General features: G+C 39.8%; 1 protein-coding gene across 1 annotated transcript in view; it reads left to right on the plus strand.

The window, feature by feature from the left end:
• kiaa1109 (KIAA1109 ortholog) overlaps positions 1-20,026 on the plus strand; it is a 433,631-nt gene that overhangs the window by 35,355 nt on the left and 378,250 nt on the right. Inside the window, exons 6-9 of the mRNA XM_048608993.1 lie at positions 1,808-1,928; positions 5,667-5,783; positions 6,225-6,303; positions 11,016-11,080. Coding sequence (XP_048464950.1) covers positions 1,826-1,928; positions 5,667-5,783; positions 6,225-6,303; positions 11,016-11,080 — 364 coding nt within the window. The 5' untranslated portion in view covers positions 1,808-1,825. The remainder of the gene's footprint in view (positions 1-1,807; positions 1,929-5,666; positions 5,784-6,224; positions 6,304-11,015; positions 11,081-20,026) is intronic.

The raw sequence follows: 20,026 nt of genomic DNA on the forward strand, positions 1-20,026 counted from the left end.
TGTGTTGATGAGGGGAGTTCAGTTGATGTAGTTTATATGGACGTTAGTAAAGCTTTTGACAAGGTCCCACGTCGGAGACTGATTTGAGAAGGTTAAAGCATATGGAACTGAGGGAAACATGGTGAGATGTATCAGAAACTGGATTAGAAATAGGACACACAGGGTAGTGGTAGAAGGCTATCTGAGTTGGTGGAGGCTGATGTCCAGTGGTATACCACATGGATCAGTACTAGGATCCTTATTGTTTGTTATGTACAGAAATGAAAAAGATGAAAATGTAGGGGGAATGTTAAGAAAATTTGCAGACGACCACCAGATTGGTAGGAAGCACAGAGCAGGTTCACCAGGATGTTGCCTGAGATGGTGAAATTGATCTATAATGATAGGCGTGGATTTTTGTTGTTCTTCACAGCAGGGAAGACTGAGGAGGACATGTTTGTGGAGTAAAAGATTGAGTGAGTGAGTGAGTGGTATGGATAAGGTGAATAGACAACAGCTGTTCTCCTTGATTGAGGATATGGGACATGTGCAGGAAATTGGGATTAGTGCACTTTTAGTGGTGGTTATGTTGGTGCAGACTCGTTGGGCCGAAGAGCCTTTTCTGTTCTGTATGTATCTATGAATGGAGTTGAGAAACATATATCAACCATGATCAAATGATGGAGCAGATTCAAAGGAGCAGAATTGGGCCATTCGGCCTTATATCTTGTAGTCTTATGACCTGCTTGTATTGAAATGTAAACTCAAAATTTAAGTAAGGTCCAAATGTTAATACCTGGACACAAAGGAGACAGTTGGCTTTGCTATGCCCAAATTCATAGACTCTATCAAAGATTTGGGAAAGAAGACTCTCAACCAGTGCTGCTATGCCAGGCAGGGAAAAAAAGAACTATTCTTGTTTAGTCACCAGAATGCAGGTGAGGGTTATTTGCTGAAATGAATCTTGTGGAATTCTAATAATGACCAATGGGTTGCCAGAGGAAGTACATTTTGAGAATACACATTAGATTGGGTGAAGGGAACTTTGTTTAAAAGGACACCGGAAGATTCACCTTGGTGGGGGAGGGGGAAGAGATCTTGTTATAACTGGGAGGAACTTGGGACTTTAAGCACCAAGTGTACATTTATGCTGTGAGGACACTGTAATGTACAAATATGGCATGGAGTTTTCAATTCTGTTTGGAAATTCTTAGGGAGTATCTTTTCTGTAGTTTAGTATATTATTTGTCTACTAAATAATGTTTAGTCCATGTTGATTTTAGTTTGATATGGTAAAAGTGTTCACATATGAAATCATGCCATGCCATTCTCTGCATTGGTCACTTTTAATATCTTAAGTGGTTGATCTCTGTAGCGATTCTAACACCCTTGAGCTCTCATCTTTCATTCCCTTTGGAATTAAGATATACAGTCTATATTTTCACTGTCCATCAGAAGCTCTCTCCTCTACCAAGCCTAATTGAGCAGCATGCAGAATTAGTTTGGGAATAGCCATACCATGTATATATAGTGTTCTGAATAATTATCAATGTTGTCATTATTGTGATCTTATTGTATGAAATTACCCGTTGGTAATTAAATATCTTTAGTAAGGCCACCGTTAACTCTAGCTTCTGGGCAATATTTGAAACTACAGGTACTTCTACATTGTAATGATGTATACAAGTATTCGTAAATGAACACTTTATTTTCTCATCTCATAAATACATAAAGCAGGTGCTCAGTTCCAGAACAGTTGCTTTTTATTTAATTCAACTCAACAAAACTGGTATGGAATTTTTTAATGTATTCTTTTTCTCACCCACAGCTCCAATTTAAAGTGAAAATGGATCACCATTCAAGAGAAAATGAGAGCATTGTCCCATCCCTTACTGATTTGGAAGGTTTTCTTACGGAGCACAATTCTAATGTTGTTTGGCTGTTTGTTGGTGAGTACTTACAGTTATTGAAAGTGTTTTTAATCTTTCTTTTCAGGTGTATTTCATCTGTTTAAATGCAATAGTTCGCAAGTTAATTTATTGTTTCTACCACTAGTGAAATATTTCTGGTTATGAGGCTGTCTGCTGTTGTAGTAATTTGATGGATTTCTTTTCTGAATTTTCCCTTTGTGTGTTTATTTTGGTAGTGGGAGGGGAGAATGGTATTTGTCTCATTGTTACCCTCAAAAGGAATTTATTTACAGGTGGTTGGGTAGTTCTGTTGGCTGATTTGTGATGCAGTGTGATGACAGCAGCAACAGTGGTGGGTTTAATTACCAATCAGCTAAGATTATCATGAATGGCTCTCTCTTCTCAATCTCTTCCCCATGCCTGAGGCGTGGTGACCCTCTGATTAAAACACCACCAGTTGTCTCTTCTGCAATGAGAGTGGTACTATAAGGGAATGTTTGTAGTCAACCAATTTGTGACAAAATACGTTGCCGCATTTAGGCGTCTGTCCAATCAATCTACAATGATAAAATTTCTGCTTGCATGGTGTAGATTGGAAACACCATTTTTCCTCCATAGGGGTATATGGCTCATGGTGTTCTGTTGTTAGTCTTGCCAAAGTGAGGCATGTGATTCCTCGGCTGTGGAAAGAGACTTTTAAACTTTGGGCTTTTGTAAGATTCACCTTCACTCTCTCTTGCTGCTACCTCCTACAGCCAGAGAGAACTAGAAGTCACTTAGCAGTAACCAGGTGGTGAAGAGGACAGGGGGAAGTAATACATAGCAACTGAGGCAACTTAAGTTTGACAAAATTTGGGATAGTGAAAGGGAGATGGTGAGAGGGCTGGTTCTCTGGGAGAAGGTGAAGGGCTGGGTGAAGAAAAGTAGACAGTTGGAGAGGTAGAGACAATGTGGATATGGGGCCTCTCATTTCCTGTGGAACCAAGCACAATGACAGAAACATATAGATTAGAAGAACCAGTAAACAGTTTAGTGTAACCTGGAGATTGTATTGTGGGAAGCATGGAAATGGAAGATGAGGATTCTTCCTCTTTTCGAGGACAACCATAAGTTCCAATACATGACGGAGTGTAATGCAGGAGGGCTGAGTATGGGCTATTTCCAATTTGGCTAGTCAAATTTGGAATCTGGAGGAGGACTTTTGCTCCTCCACACTCCACAGGACGGGAAATAAAAAGCTTTCTCTGCTACTTCTTTAGCTGTCTTAAGCAGTTTATTAAAGATCAGTGGTTAAATGCTGTTGAACTGGTAGAAACTTTTTTTTTGTTGCATTTCATTGAATGGTCCTAAAATAGAGAGAGTCTTCTTATCTACATATTTAAATTGAGTGAAAACTGATTTCAGGTAATCACCAGACATGACAAAAATACTGAGGATGGTTGCTGCTGGTAATGCTGGAGTTCAAGATCTTGCATCCAGAAATTGCTACATGTTGAACCTATTTTAACCCCCATTTTAGCCCCTGCCCAAAGAAGAAAGGGATAAAGTGGTGAGACACATGAATTTTGAATTTGAAAACCAAACGCATACAGGTTACCACTGTAGGTAAGGTACAACCCATGCGTACAACTAGGAATTCTTGACCCATGATTTGGCTATCTGAAAATCAGTGGGAAGAATGACAGTCCAGTTTTCTTTTCCCTCCAGTTTCTGTTAGTGAATTGGACTACTAAAATTAGTCATTAACAGTGCCCTGGAATAATCCAGACTTGTTGCATTGAAGGATTTGTATATGTAATCCAGTTTGTGAGAATTAATTTTGTTTTGAACTTCAATCATCTGGATGTTATCTAGCAGCCATCTAGGTCCGGGACTGAAACATGTTTCTGCATTGTGATGTTCTTGAGGTTACTGTTTAAATTTACAGCTGCATTGAAATATGCACACAATATATTCATGTTTTACTGCATTACAATTGCATTCTGGAAGTCTGTTGATTTAATAAATGTAGCATATTTGGTCAGCCTGTTGATTTTGATTTCTGATTGAGGTAATTTTATGAACGAGCAAAGTTTGCTTTTGTATTTTTAGAACTATGGTTCTATTGTCTTATCGTTTTTGTCCACTGTTTTATTTTTGATCCCTTTCCGTATTCCAAGAGTTAGATTGGTGTTTTCATATGGTGTGGGGATGGAGGGTACAATGCAAAAGACAATGGGGGGAGGGGCAATGATAAAATTGGGCTAAGGGGTGATGCCCACCATGATAAATGACCCTGCCAGGATTTAGTTCCGAATATTAAATAAAGAGCAACTGAGATTTTAAAAAAAAGAAAAATTGGAAAGGTTTAGCAGGTACAGCAACACTTATGGAGAGAAAATGGTTACTGCAGGTTGGTGAACTTTGTTATAGTAGCTGTTTAAATGATGTGGAGGTGCTGGTGTTGTACTAAGATGGGCAAAGTCAGAAGTCACACGATACCAAGTTATAGTCCAACAGGTTTATTTGAAATCACAAGCTTTCGGAGTGCTACTGCTTCATCAAGTGAAGTGGAAGGAAGTGCACAGGCACAGAATTTATAGGTAAAGAGATAATGGTAAGATAATTCCAGGTAATTAAGAGTGTCAAAAATTAAAAACAAATAGTGTAAGTGGTGTGTCGGCAGGTTGAATAACAAGTCTTTGCAGGTCATTGTGTAAATTGGTCATTGCAAATTCAGGAAAGTGTGAATGTAATGCTACTTGTCTCGTGGCAACACCATCATGTATGTTTCATGAAGTAAATTGGAGCACGAGTAGTGAGTCAGTTATGCTTTTTTTTTCCACTTCCTTTTTCTTGTGTTTCCCATATTTAGTACTCTGCAGCTGTTGAATTTCTGATATCACTGTTCTAATATTTTGCCTTCCCCAATCTATAAAACTATTTAATAAGTTTCTCATTCCAGAAGTAACCCCTCTGGACAGGAAAGATGTGCATGACCCTTAGGTTTTTTGCTCGTTTACAGGGTGTGCATGCTTCTTTTCATCAGTAATGGATCACCTGTCAAAGTTTGACTTTGTTTTCCTGGTTTCTAAACTTACTTTGATAGTCCCAAACTCTTGTAAGGTTGGATTAAGGTATAAATTTAAGGAAGAATTGAGATTTGATGATAAAAATAATCTCTGCAGGAAATTACTCTGCTTTCTATTAATGTTTTCTTAAGTTTGCATGTCAAAATGTTGATACATCTTGTATTTATAAGGTAAAGTGTAAAGACGCCCATAGTCTTACCAGATCATAGGACTGCCCTGTAATTAGAGAGAGAGGACTAGTAGTGTTTTAACCTGAAGGTTGTCATGCCTCGGGCAACGGGAGAGGTTGAGAAGGAGAGTCCTTCATAGTAACCTCAGCTGGTGCCGAAATGAACTCGGGCTGTTTGCGTCACTTTACATTGCAAACCAGTCGCCCAGCCAGCTCAGCTAAGTAATCCCCCACTTTTATAATATGTGTATTGTTGTAATCTGCTTGTTTTCTTGAATTTTTTTTATTTACCAAAGAGCAAACTGATGGCTGCTATATCCGTTTAAGACCTTTTTGGCAGTTCAATCGGCTGGGCAGAGAATCATTCCTGTTTTAGGTGGCAGTATTGGGGGACTGTTAAATGGTCTCTGAAGCCATTGTTTGATTTTTTTTTGCGTGCAATCATCTCCTACACATTTCAAATTGTAATTCATTGGATAGAAAAAAAACTGAGTGATTTGCTGAGGTACTTGATTAATGCAAGCTCTTTCTTTGCAGCCACAATCCTATCATGTGGATGGATCATTTATCTGACTTACTACAATTCCCGTAATTTAGGATTGATACTGACTTTGGTTCTGAACAGGCTCTACAAAAATGGATATGTCCACATTGGTAAGTGTTTTTTTTTTTTTTTTTTTAAATTTCACTCTTCACCTGCATTGAGACTTATTTTGAGGATTTAGTCAGAAGAAGAATTAATGTGTTTTAGTTCCATATCAGAGTCAGAACAAATTGATTGATTTATATTTCATTGAAAATATTCTAATTTCCTGCATTGTGCAGAAGCTGATAAAATGCAAAAGAATGTAAGTAGCATTTTCAGAATATTAATTTACATATATTCTATCCTGGCTTCCAATCAATTTTTATTTATGAAACTGTACAAAACTTCACTACACAACATGTAAAGGTTTTCAATGAAGTATTGTTATTCAAACCTGAGCCATTTAGCCTCTGAGCTCAGAACGAAATTTTGTTTCTTCATATTCGATTCAACAAGTCTTTGATGCTGCTGTATCAGATAAGCAGATTAATTATCTGCCTTTCCAATAGGTTCATTTTCATTCTCTGTACTGTCCGGAAAGGTCATGTTTCGTGAAATATATTATATTAATGAAGATGTGTCGATCAGGTAGGAACTGATTCATAGAATTGAAAGCTAAGCAATTCTAGCATAAATTTCCTCTAAGTTTTGCCAGTGTGTATTGAAAGATAGAACTTGGGTTAAAAGTAATCTGCGCCTTGACATTGTTTACAGAAATTTACCCATACAGAATGCAAATTAGGAAATACTGCTTAAATGCTTATGACTTAGCTTTCTTTTCTTTAGAAAAGGTAGGACTTAGTTCTTAATTTTCTGTTATTGCAATTTTGATGTGGCTGTGTTGTAGATGGCCTCGTGTAAAGGTCCTCAGCATCACAGATGCCAGTCTTCAGTCAGTTCAATTCATTCCACATAGTATCAAGAAATGGTTGGAGGCATTGCAAAGCCTATGGGCCCTGACAGTATTACGGTGATAATACTGAAGACTTCAGGTTTAGGACTTGCTGCACCCCTAGCCAAGCTGTTCCAGCAAAACTGCAAAGCCAGCATCTACCCAACGACCATGTGGTATATCTGAAATGCAAAAAAAAGGACAAGTCTAACCCAGTCACATTACCACCCCAATGATCAATAAAATGATGGAAGATAGCACTGTTGATGATATCAAGTAGCATCTGCTTTGTAACAACCTGCTCACAAATGCCCTGTTTAGGTTCCACCAGGGCCATTCAGCTCCTGGCCTCATTACAGCTGTGAAACAAACATGGACAAAGGAGCTAAATTCTAGAGGTGAGGTGAGGGTAACTGCCTTTGACATTGAGGTTGCATTTGACCAAGTGCTGCATCAAGGAGCCCTAGCTAAACTGGAATTAATGGGAATGGGGGACAAACTCTCCATTGGTTAGAGCCAAACGTAGCACATCAGAAGATGGTTATGGTTGTTGGAGGTCAGTCACCTCCGCTTCTGGATACCTCTGCAGGAGATCCTCAGTGTATGGCCCTAGGTCCAAGCATCTTCACCTGCTTCATCAATGACCTTCCCTCTATCATAAGGTCAGAAGTGTGGATGTTGACCAATGATCTCTCTATTTTCAGCACCATTGAAGACTCCTAAGATACTGAAGCAGTCCGTGTAAAATGCAGCAAGCCTTGGACCATATCCAAACCATCCACTCCCTCCACCACCAATGTTCAGTAGTAGCGGTGTGTTCCATTTACAAGATACATTTCAGAAATTCACCAAGGCTTCTTAGACAGCACCTTCCAAACCCATAACCATTTCCATTGAGTAGGACAAGGGTAGCAGATACATGGAAACACCACCACCAGTTTCCTCCAAGCCACTCACCATGCTGAGTTGGAAAGAATTGAATTGAATTGATTTGAATGAGCTTTATTGTCACATGTACTCTATTAAGGACAGTGAAAAGTTTACAGTTGCCGCATTACAGCACCATCTTGGGTTCAAAGGTATGTAGATACAGATGTTTAAGATCAAGTTCTTAGGAAACAAAAAAAAAATTAGAAAATAAATAAATAAGCAGTCTAGCATGACTGGTCATAGGAATAAATCAGAAAAATAAAAAAGTAAAATGTTTGGAATATCAGTCTTTCTGACCCAGTCTTTGCTGGCATTCACGAACATGGGAGTCGCCCCACTTCAGGCGCCATCTCTTCGCTGTTGGGCCCACTTCACTGACACCACTGAAACCACAGTCTCCCTGCAAGCGAGAGTCCCTAGCTCTGCTGCTAGACCAGGCTGCTGATGGGCCATGAGTCCTGCTTCGACTGCAGATGTCACCTTGCTGGCACTGCCATCTTGAAGAGTCCCCTGCTGCCATCCCCGATCGCTGGAGGAGCTTTGCTGCTGCCACTGGCCCTAAAAGCTGGGAGAATGACCTCGGTGCTGCTACCAGCTCTGATGCAGGGAGAACAACCTTGCTGTTGCTGCCGTCAGCCCCGAACGCTGTGAGTACAACCTTGCTACTACTACCTTTGGACCCGAACACCAGGAGAACATCCTCACTGCCGCTGCTACTGCCTCTGATGGCAGGGAGAAGCCACGTCTGCCACTCTGCGTGTGGCCCGCTTTCACTGCCATGCTGATGCTGCTGACCAACTCGCCACAGAAAAGAAGAAGAAAAACCAAAAGGAGAAGAACATAAAGCAATAGAAAAGAGCAGAGGCAAAGATACATAAACCAAGGAAAGAAAGCACATGGGATTGGATGGGCCCTGGGCAAAAGCCTGCACGTAGCCCTGTTATGCCACCGCCATCTTGCACCGGAAGATATATCACCGAAATATAACACCGTTCCTTCAATATTGTTGGATCATAATCCTGGAATTTTCTTGCTAATGGCATTGTCGGTTTACCTTCAGCACAGTTCACCTCTGCCATCCTGACAGCAGTCTATATACCAACCCATGCAGAAGTGAAGAATGTTTGGATGAAATTTTATACCACTACAAACTCTCTGGAGACGAAATTCCCCGAAGCGTTATTCATAGTGTCCAGCGACTTCAACCAGGCCAACCTCAAGAAGATGCTGCTAAAATACCACCAACATGTCTCCTGCCCCACGAGAGGACCGAACATCCTTGACCAGTGCTTCACAACCATTGAAGATGCCTACTGCTCCATACTTTGACCACACTTCGGAAAATCAGATCACAACGCTGTGTTCCTCCTCCCGGCTTAGAAGCAAAGGCTGAAGTGGGAGATCCTTCACTGAAAGCAGTACAATGCTGTCTGAGGCAGCTATAGACCTTCTCTGGGACTGCTTGGATTTGGTGGACTGGACCATATTCAAGAACTCAGTGGACAACCTAGACGAGTACGATACCACTGTCACGGACTTCATTAGCAAATGCGTGGAGGACTGCATGCCAAAGATGTCAATCGGGTGTTCCCCAACTGGAAATCTTGGAGTAACTGGGAAATCCACTGCCTACGGAAGACCAGGTGTGTGGCTCTGAAGTCAGATGACCCAGACCTATACAGAAAATCCAGGTACAACCTCCCCAAAGCCATCAGAGATGCCAAGAGGCAGAACCAGACCAAGTTAGAGGCCTAAACCAATCATATGGACACCCACTGCTTGTGGCAAAGCCTACATAGCTGAACAGGATACAAAATGAAGCAGAGCAAGATAGCAGACAAAAATGCAGCCCTCCCTGATGCACTCGGTGCTTTCTATGCCCGGTTCAAGCAGAATGCTAGCGGCGCAGTGTCACCTGCTCTGACAGCTCCGGACCCATCTGTTCCCTCTGTCACCGCTGCAGACATCAGATCGGCCTTCCTGAGAGTCAACCAGAGGAAAGTGAAGGGCCCGGACAGAGTCCCCATTCGTGCACTTAGATCCTGTGCAGACTAGCTGGTGGAGGTATTCATTGACATCTTCAAACCCTCCTTGCTACAAGCCGAAGTCCTCACCTGCTTCAGGAAGACCACAATCATCTCAGTACCAAAGACAATACACGCAACATGCCTGAGTGACTACCGCCCAATGGCTCTGATTTCCATAATCTCAAAATGCTTCGAGAGGCAGGTCATGGTTCACATCAACTCTAGTCTCCCAGCCTGTCTCGATTCCCTGCAATTTACCTACCAGCAAGACAGGTCCACAGCGGACACCATTTCCCTAGCCCTAAACTCATCCCTGGAACATCTGGTAACAAAGACACCCATGTCAGGTTCCTACTCGTTGACTACAGCTCTGCCTTCAACACCATAATCCCTTTCAGACTAATCTCAAAACTCCGTAACCTAAGTCTTGGCTCCGTCCTCTGCAAGCTTCCTGACCCACAGACTGCATTCAGTGAAGATAGACAACAGCACCTCCTCCATGATAAAATTCAATCCTGGTGCCCCACAAGGATGTGTTCTCCGCCCCCTGCTGTACTCCCCGTACACCACGACAGTAGCCAAATTCCAAACAACTTGCATTTACAAGTTTGCTGACAACCAGTACTATTGTAGGATGGATATCAAACAATGACGTGTCAGAATACAGGGAGGAGATAAAGTGCTTGGTATCATGGTGCGATGATAACAACCTCTCTCTCAATGTTGATAAAACAAAAGAACTGATCATTGACTTCAGGAAGAAAGCAGGAAGACATGCCCTTATCTACATCAACAAAGGTCAGCTGGAGAGGGTTGAGAGTGTCCAGTTCCTTGGAGTGACAATAACTGATCTGTTGTGGACCTCCCACATAAATGTGACAGTCAAGTAGGCACAACAATGTCTCCTTTTCCTTGACGGGTTAGGAAATTCTGCATGTCCATTGGTACCCGATAGAATTTGACTTTTTTTTTGATTATGCATGACAAATATGCCGTTTTCTGGCTAGTTTACTGTTAACTCTTGGTCCCTGTACAGACCTAATTTGAGCTAATCGTTCCCAAACATCTGATGCAGACACTTTGTGCTATCTACAGGGAGATATTTGAAATCTGCACAAGGCTTAATTGGGAGGCAATTAATCTGCATCTATCAATTAAATAAAATTTTTCTTTTTTTGAATTTTGATTTGATTTACTATTGTCACTATCGCTGTTGCTTATTGATATCCTATTGTTCTTCCTTGCTTAATTCCTGAAATTGCTTGTTGAAACTTGCTGCTTCTACATTAGCTGTAATAGGCTTATTGAAATAACTGAAACTATAGCATTTATGTTGCAAGAAAATTATTTTTATGCATTATGCAGAAGTTCCACATATTATAGTTTGAACTACAGTTTTAATAGTACTGCCTTTCACAATTTTCATTATATATGTGTATTTACTTTGTTAGAATCCAGGATGGATTTCTCATATTCAGGTGGTGGAAAATGTACAATCCTAAACAGAAACAGCATGGTGAGTTTTTTACTTCTGTAATTGGTTTCTTTTCGTGTTTATAACTGGGTGCTTAACTGAAAACCATGTTGCTTATTAAGGTTGATCATCTAGCACCATTTGACACTGATCTATTTCCTAGATATATATTGTCTTTCACCTTTTCTGTCTTCACAGGAGTTTAGTCATTTATGATATATGATTGCAAAGCAATCAATTGCATCTATTAGTCACTGCACAGATAATGTTGTGATTCCATTGTTCTGATTATGAACACTGTTGTTTCATTATCACCTTGACACTTCCTCTTCACAACACCAACCTATTTACACATCTCCATTCCTAAAATTGAAAAAGTCATGTATCGTTATTAGCATACAGGCATATAAACATTAGCAGTGTTGATAACTTTTCATACAACTTTGGAAGAATGGATATGTACAGCCATTTATTCACACAATACTACACTACATGTTACATGGTATATACATCCATAGTACATGTCTTTCCAACTAGCTGCGCAGCTTAAATTGCAATTTTCACAGCAAGGTAATGTTGATTCCAGCAAAATGAATCCATGAGATAGCAGGTAGAATCAATTTACTAATGAAACTAAGTGATTCCAGAGAGTTGTATCCTGCTTCTCCTGCAATTTTAACTAATGGCCAAGATCATGGGAAATCTTTATCATCTACTTTCTTCTTCTACTTTTTCCTACCCTTAACTACAGAAGGGACTGATTCCTTGGTAAAAGATTTCATAGGCACTGACTGATTCACTCTAATACTTGACCTGAGTGCCATTCTTTGTGAGAGTTCAGAGTCTTATCTGAGAAGTGAAAAACCATTTATTAGTGAACTTTACCAACCTGTCTATAACCCATTGCTGTCATTACATTTTCCACCTCTGTGACTATGAATACATGCAACACTACTGCCTGTGTTCTACAAATCCTATGCACCCATTCCTCCAATCGTCCCTGATCTATCATTGCTGACGTTTTAAAATCTATTATTATATTTAAATTGCATTGCAGTCTTGCATCTCTACACTTCAAACTTCCAAGAACTCTGCTCAAGTCTGACCTTTATTGCATCCCTTACTCCTTCCCCACCTTTGTGTTACTTCCTTCAGCTGTCCAGACGCTAATCTCTAGAAGTGCCTTGGTCAAATTCTCAGCCTCTTGACCTTTCTCTCTGTCTTTTAAGAACATCCTGAAAACTTAATAGTTATGTCACTGGACTAACAATTTAGAGGCCCTGGCTAATGCTCTGGGAACTTGGATTAAAAACCCATCATTGCAGCTGAAGAATTTTAAATTCAGTTAATAAATCTGGAATGGAAAGTTAGTCTCAAACAATGATCTTAATCATCAACTATCATTGTCTAAAAACCATCTGGTTCGGTAATGTCCTTTTGTAAAGAAAATCTGTCATCCTTGCCTGTTCTGCGTATACAAGAGACTCCAGTCCCACCCAGCAATGTCGTTGACTCTTAACTGAAATGGCCTAGTGAGCACTCTGTTAAAGGGCATTCAGTAATGGGTAACAAATGCTGGTCTTGCCAGAAATATCCACCTATGAGAATAAATTTTAAATAAATGTAACCTGCTTTAGTCACCGCTAATGTTATCTTTGACTCAGTGTTGATGTGCATCCTTGAAGTGTCTTAAGATGTTCGCTTGCGTTAAAGGTGTTCTATAAATACAAGCTGTTGTCCTCCAGTTTAACAGCTTTAAAAAATCTTCACAGACCAGGGCACAGCAGTACCCAACCTATGTTGAAAGGCTTCAGTTCTTGAAAAGAATACTGACAGCTGTTGTCTTAATGGATTTATTTGCTTAAGTTACTGGTTGGCTTCTGCATTATTTGAATGGTAGGTTGACACGAACTATGAGAAATTAAAGAGCTTGATTTGGTAGCTTTTAGCTGAGTTAAATAATGTTTTTACTTATAATAAAGTTGCATGAAGAGCATTCCCTCTCCTTCAACTTAATTGTGATGAGTGCCCATACCATCATCTTTAATTTCATAACTGAGTATAGTTAGAAATTAAATTGAAGAAAATTCTGCTCCCCAAGCATTTCAATCTAATGTTATAAATTAACAAAATTGTCTTTTATCAAAACAGAAAGTGCTGGATAAATTGAACAGTTCTGACAGCATCTGTGGAGAGATAAACAGAGTTGATGTTTTGACTTTGTTATGACTCTTCTTCAGACCTGCCAGAACTGCTAAGTTTCTCTAGCACTGTGTTTTTATTTCCGATTTTCAACATCTGCAGTCTTCTGTTTTTATTTCTTTTTCTCTAGTTGGTTTCAGATATTTATTGGATGAAACATCATTAGCATTCATTAGCTGGACTCTGCAAAATTAACCCTAATAATATGAGACATTGTAGCCTCCTCATTTTTGCATTCTTAGTGATTTAGAGAATAAATGTAATATGACATGATACTTTTACTGACTAATGATTCAATGTAACTGAGCTCTTAATCATACTTGTAATGTTGGAGGGTGCCAAGCGATGTGTGACATTGATAAATGCCTGGTAATTGGTTGCCTGTTTGTTAGGTTTAAGAACAGTATATAATATGAGTGAGTGCATGTTTTGGAAGTGAAGCTGAAATTTTTTTGATGCATGTTAAATATTTAAATCATAACATTGGTAGTCATTGGCAAGCATACACTTACATATTTTGGTAGGAAGGATGAGGAGAGACAATATACAGGAAAAAATATGCAATTCTAAAGGGAGTATAGGAAGATAGATACCCGGACGGAATATGTGCCCAAATAACTGAAGGTGCTTGAGAGAGAACGAAGAGAGCCCTAGATTGTGTGTATTAGTGATTTAATAAAATTAATAAAACATACAATATCCTAGACTTTATTAATAGGGGAATAAAGTACAACAGCCAGGAGGTTATGTTGAACTTGTATGAGACATTTGTTTGCGTTTGTCTACAATATTGTGTCTAGTAGTGAGTACCATGCTTTAAGAAATGTGGAGGTATTGAAAAAGTATTGAAGAAGTTTACATGAATAGTTCCTGGAACTATGAATTTTACTTATGAGGATAGATTAGACATGTGGAGACTGTCCTCCTTGGAGAAAGGAATGCTGGGCAGAGATCTGATTGAAGTGGACAGAGTAAATAGGGAGAAAATATTCTACACATGAAGGGATCAAGAATGAGAAGGCACAGATTTAAAGTAGTTAGTAAAAGAAACAAAAGTTATGAGGAAAATGTTTTTCATACTGTGGTTAGTTAGGGTTTGGAATACATTGCAAGAGTGTGTGGTGAAAGCATGTTTAATCGAGGCATTTGTAGCAGAACGAGATGGTTATTTGCAAATAACCAATGTGCTAGATTATGGGGTGAAAGCAGGATAATGGCTGCAAGTAAGATACGACCTTTGAAATGATGCTAAGGTGGGCCCTGTGACTTCCTTCTGTGCAATAACAATTCATAAGAACATGAGAACAGAAGAACTAGGAGCAGGAGTAGGCCATCTGGCCTCTGGAGCCTGCCCCGCCATTTACTAAGATCCTTTTGAGACTCGGTTCCACTTACCTGCCTGCTCACCATAACCCTTAATTCCTTCAATGTTCAAAAATTTATCTAGCCTTGCCTTAAAAACAATCAGCGTGGTAGCTTCAACAGCTTCACTGGGCAGGGAATTCCACAGATTCACAGCCCTTTGGGTGAAGAAGTTCCTCCTGACCTCAGTCCTACATCTGCTTCCCTTTTAATTTGAGGCTATGCCCCCTAGTCCTAGTTTCACCTACTAGTGGACACAACCTCCCTGCCTCCACCTTATCTATTCCCTTCATAATCTTACATCTTTCTATAAGATCTCCCCTCATGATTCCGTGAAACAATTCATAAAGCATATGGGGATTTTGGCCTTTACGTATAAAAGCATTGAATACAAAAGCAGGGAAATTATGATGAATCTTTATAAGTCATTAGTTTGCTTTCAACTGGGCTATTATGTCCTGTTCAGGGCATCACACTTTGGGAAAGATGTCAAGTGTTTAGTGATGGTGTAGAAAAGAATTATGAAAATTACTTTACGTGTTTAAATAATTTCAGTTATGTAGATAGATTGCAGAAGTTTGGACTGGTGTCTGCAAAGAAAGATTGAGAGGTGATTTGGTAGAGTGTTCAAAATCATGAGGGATACAGACAGTGTAGGAAAAAAATGTTTTTATAAAGCAAGTAGTTAGGATCTGAAAAGCACTGCTGGCGAGTCTGGTCGAGCCAGGTTTTTAACAGGGCCTTGGAAAGGAAGAATAAATTTGCAGAAAGGTGGGGACAAAAAGTGTTTCAGAAAGTACTAAATTAAGTTAGCTTGGATAGTAAAATTAAAGGCAGGAACTAGAAATTTGGAACAATAGAAATGAGGAGGAAGGGGTTTGTTACAACAAGCAAGTCGATTTTACTTTTTCTAAAAATAAGGATCCAGTGTATAAAAATAAAATTACTAACAGTGGAGTGGTTATACTGTAACAGTATTTGTTTTAGTGTAATTTTAGCTAAGGTAGACTAATGACAGCACAAATTGAAGTAATAAATGAATGTGATCTCAGCTATTATGGAAACATAAATACAAGGAGATCAAACCGGGGAAATTTCAGAAAATATCAGGAGGGATGGAAAAGATGGTAGGGTAGCACTGTTAAGAGATGCATTGAGAGCAGTTTGAGAGACAATCTAGGCTCAGGTGATGTAGAGTCCATTTGGGCAGAGGTTAAAACAGCAAGGGAAAGAAGACACTGGTGCGAGTATGTACAGAACCCCAAACAGTAACTGTTGTGTAGGGAAAGGCTTTAAATCAACAAATAGTAAGAGAATGTAAAAAGAATAAAGCAACAGTTATGGGTGACATTTTACTCTTCTTTTTGATTGGGTTAATCAACATGGAAAGAGTAGTTATGACAATGAATTCAAAGATGTATCAGGGCCAGTTTGCTAGAACAATATGTCATGGAGCCAAACAGGGAGCTGGATATCTTGGATCAGGTAATCAGTATTGAGGCAGGTTTAATAAATGATCACAGCGTAAAAGATCCCATTGTAAGTAGTGATCACAACATGACAAAGTTAATATTCAGTTTGTCAGTGAGAAATTTGGGTTGGAAACAACTATGTTTAACTTTCAAATTCAGGAAATTAAGATAAAATGAAGATAGAGTTAGCTAAAGTGAACTGGGCAGGTAGACGAGCAGTGGCAGACATTTAACTAGGTAATTTGTGGCTCTCAGCAAAATTATATCCTAGTAAGGAAAAAAGATTCTAAGAAAGGGATAAACTAACCATGGCTAGCCAAGGAAGTGAAAGAGAATTCTGAAGAAGGGTCACTGCACTTAACTTGAAAACTCTTGCTTTCTCTCCACAAATGCTGCTAGACTGCGGAGATTATTCAGTAATTCTTGTTTGTTTCAGATTTCTAGCATCTGTATTTTTAAAAATTTAACCTATGTTTCTAATCAACCTGTTCAGAGATGTTATCATACATCGCTGGAGCAGATAGGACTTGAACCCAGACCTCCCGTTCGTTGGTAGGACTCTACCAGTCTGCTGCAAGAGGCCTGTTCTTTGTTTTAAGGACAGTATTAATTTGAAAGAGAAAGGATATAAGGAGGCAAAAGCCACTGATAATCCTGAATAAGTTCAAAGCCCAGTAAAGTTAGACTAAAAAGATAAGAGAGATAAACTACAAGGGCAAACTAACAAGGAATATAAGAATTGGCAATGAGAGCTTCTGTAAATAAATGAAGGAAGAGAGCAATGAAAATCAACATAGGCCACTTTAAAAAAGTGATCTGTGGAGATGGTTATGGGGAATAAGGAACTGGCAGAGAACTTAAACAGGTGTCGTGCCTTAGTCTTTATGGTGGAAGATACTTCAAGCATTCTATTAATACTAAAGAATATAGGGGAGGAGTCAAGTACCATCACCATCAACTAGTCTAATACTACTTCTCAAACTAATAGGGCTAAAGGCAGATCAATCCCCCGGCCCCGATGGCTTACATCCTCCGATCCTAAAAGAAATAGCTACAGAAATATGGATGCGTGGGTTATAATTCTCCGAAAGTTCTTAGATTCGGAGAAGTACCAGAGGATCGAAAATTTCCAATTTGACATCCCCATTAAAAAGGCAGGTAACTGTAGGCCATTTAGCCTAATGTATACTTGGAAAAGTATTGGAATTAATTATGAAGAAGGCAATAGCAGAATATTTGGAAAATCTTTATTTCGTTGAGCAGAATCAGCATGGCTTCATGAAAGCGAAAGCGTGTCTAATTTATGAAGAATTTTTTGAGGAAGTCTCAACCAGACTGGGTAGAGGAGAACCAGTAGATATATTGTACCTGGACTTCCAGAAAGTGTTTGACAAAGTACTTCAAAAGGTTAAGTCATAAAATAAGAGTCCATGGTTTTGGAAGTAGTGCATTGGCATGGATAGAGAATTGGCTCATGGGCAGGAAATGGCGAGTGAGATAAAGGATTCTTTTTTGGGTCGGCAACTTGTGCCCAATGGGGTTCCAAAGGGATCAGTGCTGGGACCACAACTATTTACAATATAAATGACTTGGAAGAAGGAAGTGAATATACTTTAGCTAAATTTGCAGATGATACAAAAATAAGTGGAAAGACCGGATGCAAGAGGGATTAAAAACAGCTTACGTAAAGATTTGATAGGTTAAGTAAACAGACCGAAAGTTTTATGTGGGAAAGTGTGAAGTCCTTCATTTTGGAGGGGAAAACAAAAGAACAGTATTATTGAATTGGAAAAAATACTGCAGAAAGCTGCAACACAAAGGGACTTGGGGGTACTTGCACATGAAACACAGAAAGCTGGCACACAGGTGCAACAGGTAATAACTTCAAAGGGATTGGAGTATGAGAGTAGGAAAGTCTTACTGCAACTATACAAGGTGCTGGTGAAACGACATCTGGAGTACTGTGAACAGTTTAGTAGCTCTATTTAGGAAAATATATTATTTCGTGGGTGTAGTTCAGAGAAGATCTGGTATGAAGGAATTGTCTTATGAGCAAAGGTTAAACAGGATGGGGCTTGACTGACTGGAGTTTAGAAGAATAAGTAGTGAATTCATTGACACACAGATGATTCCAAGAGTCTTGACAGGATAAATGCTGAGGAGATGTTTCCCCCTGAGGGACAGTCTAGTGCCAGAGGGCATAGTATCAGAATAAAGGGCTGCCAAGTTAAGACTGGGGTGAGGTAGTATTTCTTCTAAGGGTTATGATTTTTTTGGAAGTTCATGCTCCAGAGAGCTGTGGGGGCAGAAAGCTAAGATAGACTCTTGATCAGTAGTGGAATCAAGGGTTACAAGGAGAGGGCAGGAAGGTGGATTTGAAGAGTGTCAGATCAGCCATGATCCTTTGGAATGGCAGAACAAGCTCGAGGGTCTGAATGGCATGCTCCTGTTCCTTTATTTTTAGTTGTTGGGGATCTTAGTATTTTCATTTATTGGTATAACTGTTAAAAATGTATAACGTTGAATCACCTGGACTTGATTTAGGTACTACAATGATGAACACATTCTGATTTAACTTCTCATCATAGAATCCCTACAGTGTGGAAACAGGCCCTTCAGCCCAACAAGTCCACACCGAACCTCAGAGCATCCCACCCAGACCCATCCCCCTATAACCCACCTAATCTACACATCCCTATGGGCAATTTAGCATGGCCAATCCAGCTAGCCTGCACATCTTTGGACTGTGGGATGAAACCGGAGCACCCGGAGGAAACCCACACAGACACTGGGAGAATGTGCAAACTCCACACAGACAGTCGCCTGAGGCTGGAATCGAACCCGGGTCCCTGGAGCTGTGAGGCAGCAGTGCTAACCACTGAGCCACCGTGCTGCCCATCTAATGCGGTGACATGTCTTATAAAGAAATTCCCTAGATTTTATTTGTTTAGCACACGTTCTCTGTTTCTCTTTGTTCTGTTTTGTGCTTATGCAAGTTGAAGATGGTGGTACTGAACAGCAGAATCAATGATTCTATGCCATTTTAAATTCAAAGTAAAATGCTAGCTGCTGTTACTAACAAAGTGCATCAACTTTGACCCCAGAAGTGCATCTTATCTTGCATTTCTCACCCATTTCATCACACCTGGAATCATAGAATCCCTACAGTGTGGAAGTAGGCCATTCGGCCCTCTGAGTCCACACTGACACTCTGAAGTGCATCCCACCTAGACCCACCCCTGTACCCTATACCATGGCTAATCCATCTAGCCTGGACACTATAGGCAATTTAGCTTAGCCTATCCACCTAACCTGCACATTTCTGGACCATGGGAGGAAACTGGAGCACCAAGAGCATGTGCAGACTTCATACAGGCAGTCGCACGAGAGTGGAATCAAACCCGTGTCTGTGGCGCTGTTACGCAACGATGCTAACCACTGAGTCACCATGCTGGAACATGGTGGCCTTTTTGAATGATTATTCTGATTGCTGCCACACAGGATACATTTTGTACTTTGGAGCACGATTCATTAGGAATTGAGAGCAGATCACCTTAATTTATTTCAAGTTGTACCTTTGCAGTCAGAACACCATCTGAGCTAATTTAAACAAAGGGCTGTGTTGTGAAAGATCAGTCTCGAATACCTCCCGGTTCTCTTTAATTCTACTTTTCTGGATTGTCAGCTTTCCCCAGGTGATTTTCAAACACTTCTTACTAATGTTCCTTTACACTTATTCTATTTTTCATTTCAGACCAGTAATATCGAATGTTTAAAACTTATTTCAACCATTGTAGTTTTCATTTCACATTTGATATCTTGTACCTTAAGAATTAATGGAAAACACGGAAATGGCAGATATTTTGCATCAGTCCTAATGGTGGAATACTGAAATTCTGAAAAGTCATGCTGGACTTGAAATTTTAATAGTCTTTTTATCTCCACATATCTA

The sequence above is a fragment of the Rhincodon typus genome, chromosome 1 (assembly GCF_021869965.1).
Source record: "Rhincodon typus isolate 14 chromosome 1, sRhiTyp1.1, whole genome shotgun sequence".
In the NCBI taxonomy this organism is placed as follows: Eukaryota; Metazoa; Chordata; class Chondrichthyes; order Orectolobiformes; family Rhincodontidae; genus Rhincodon; species Rhincodon typus.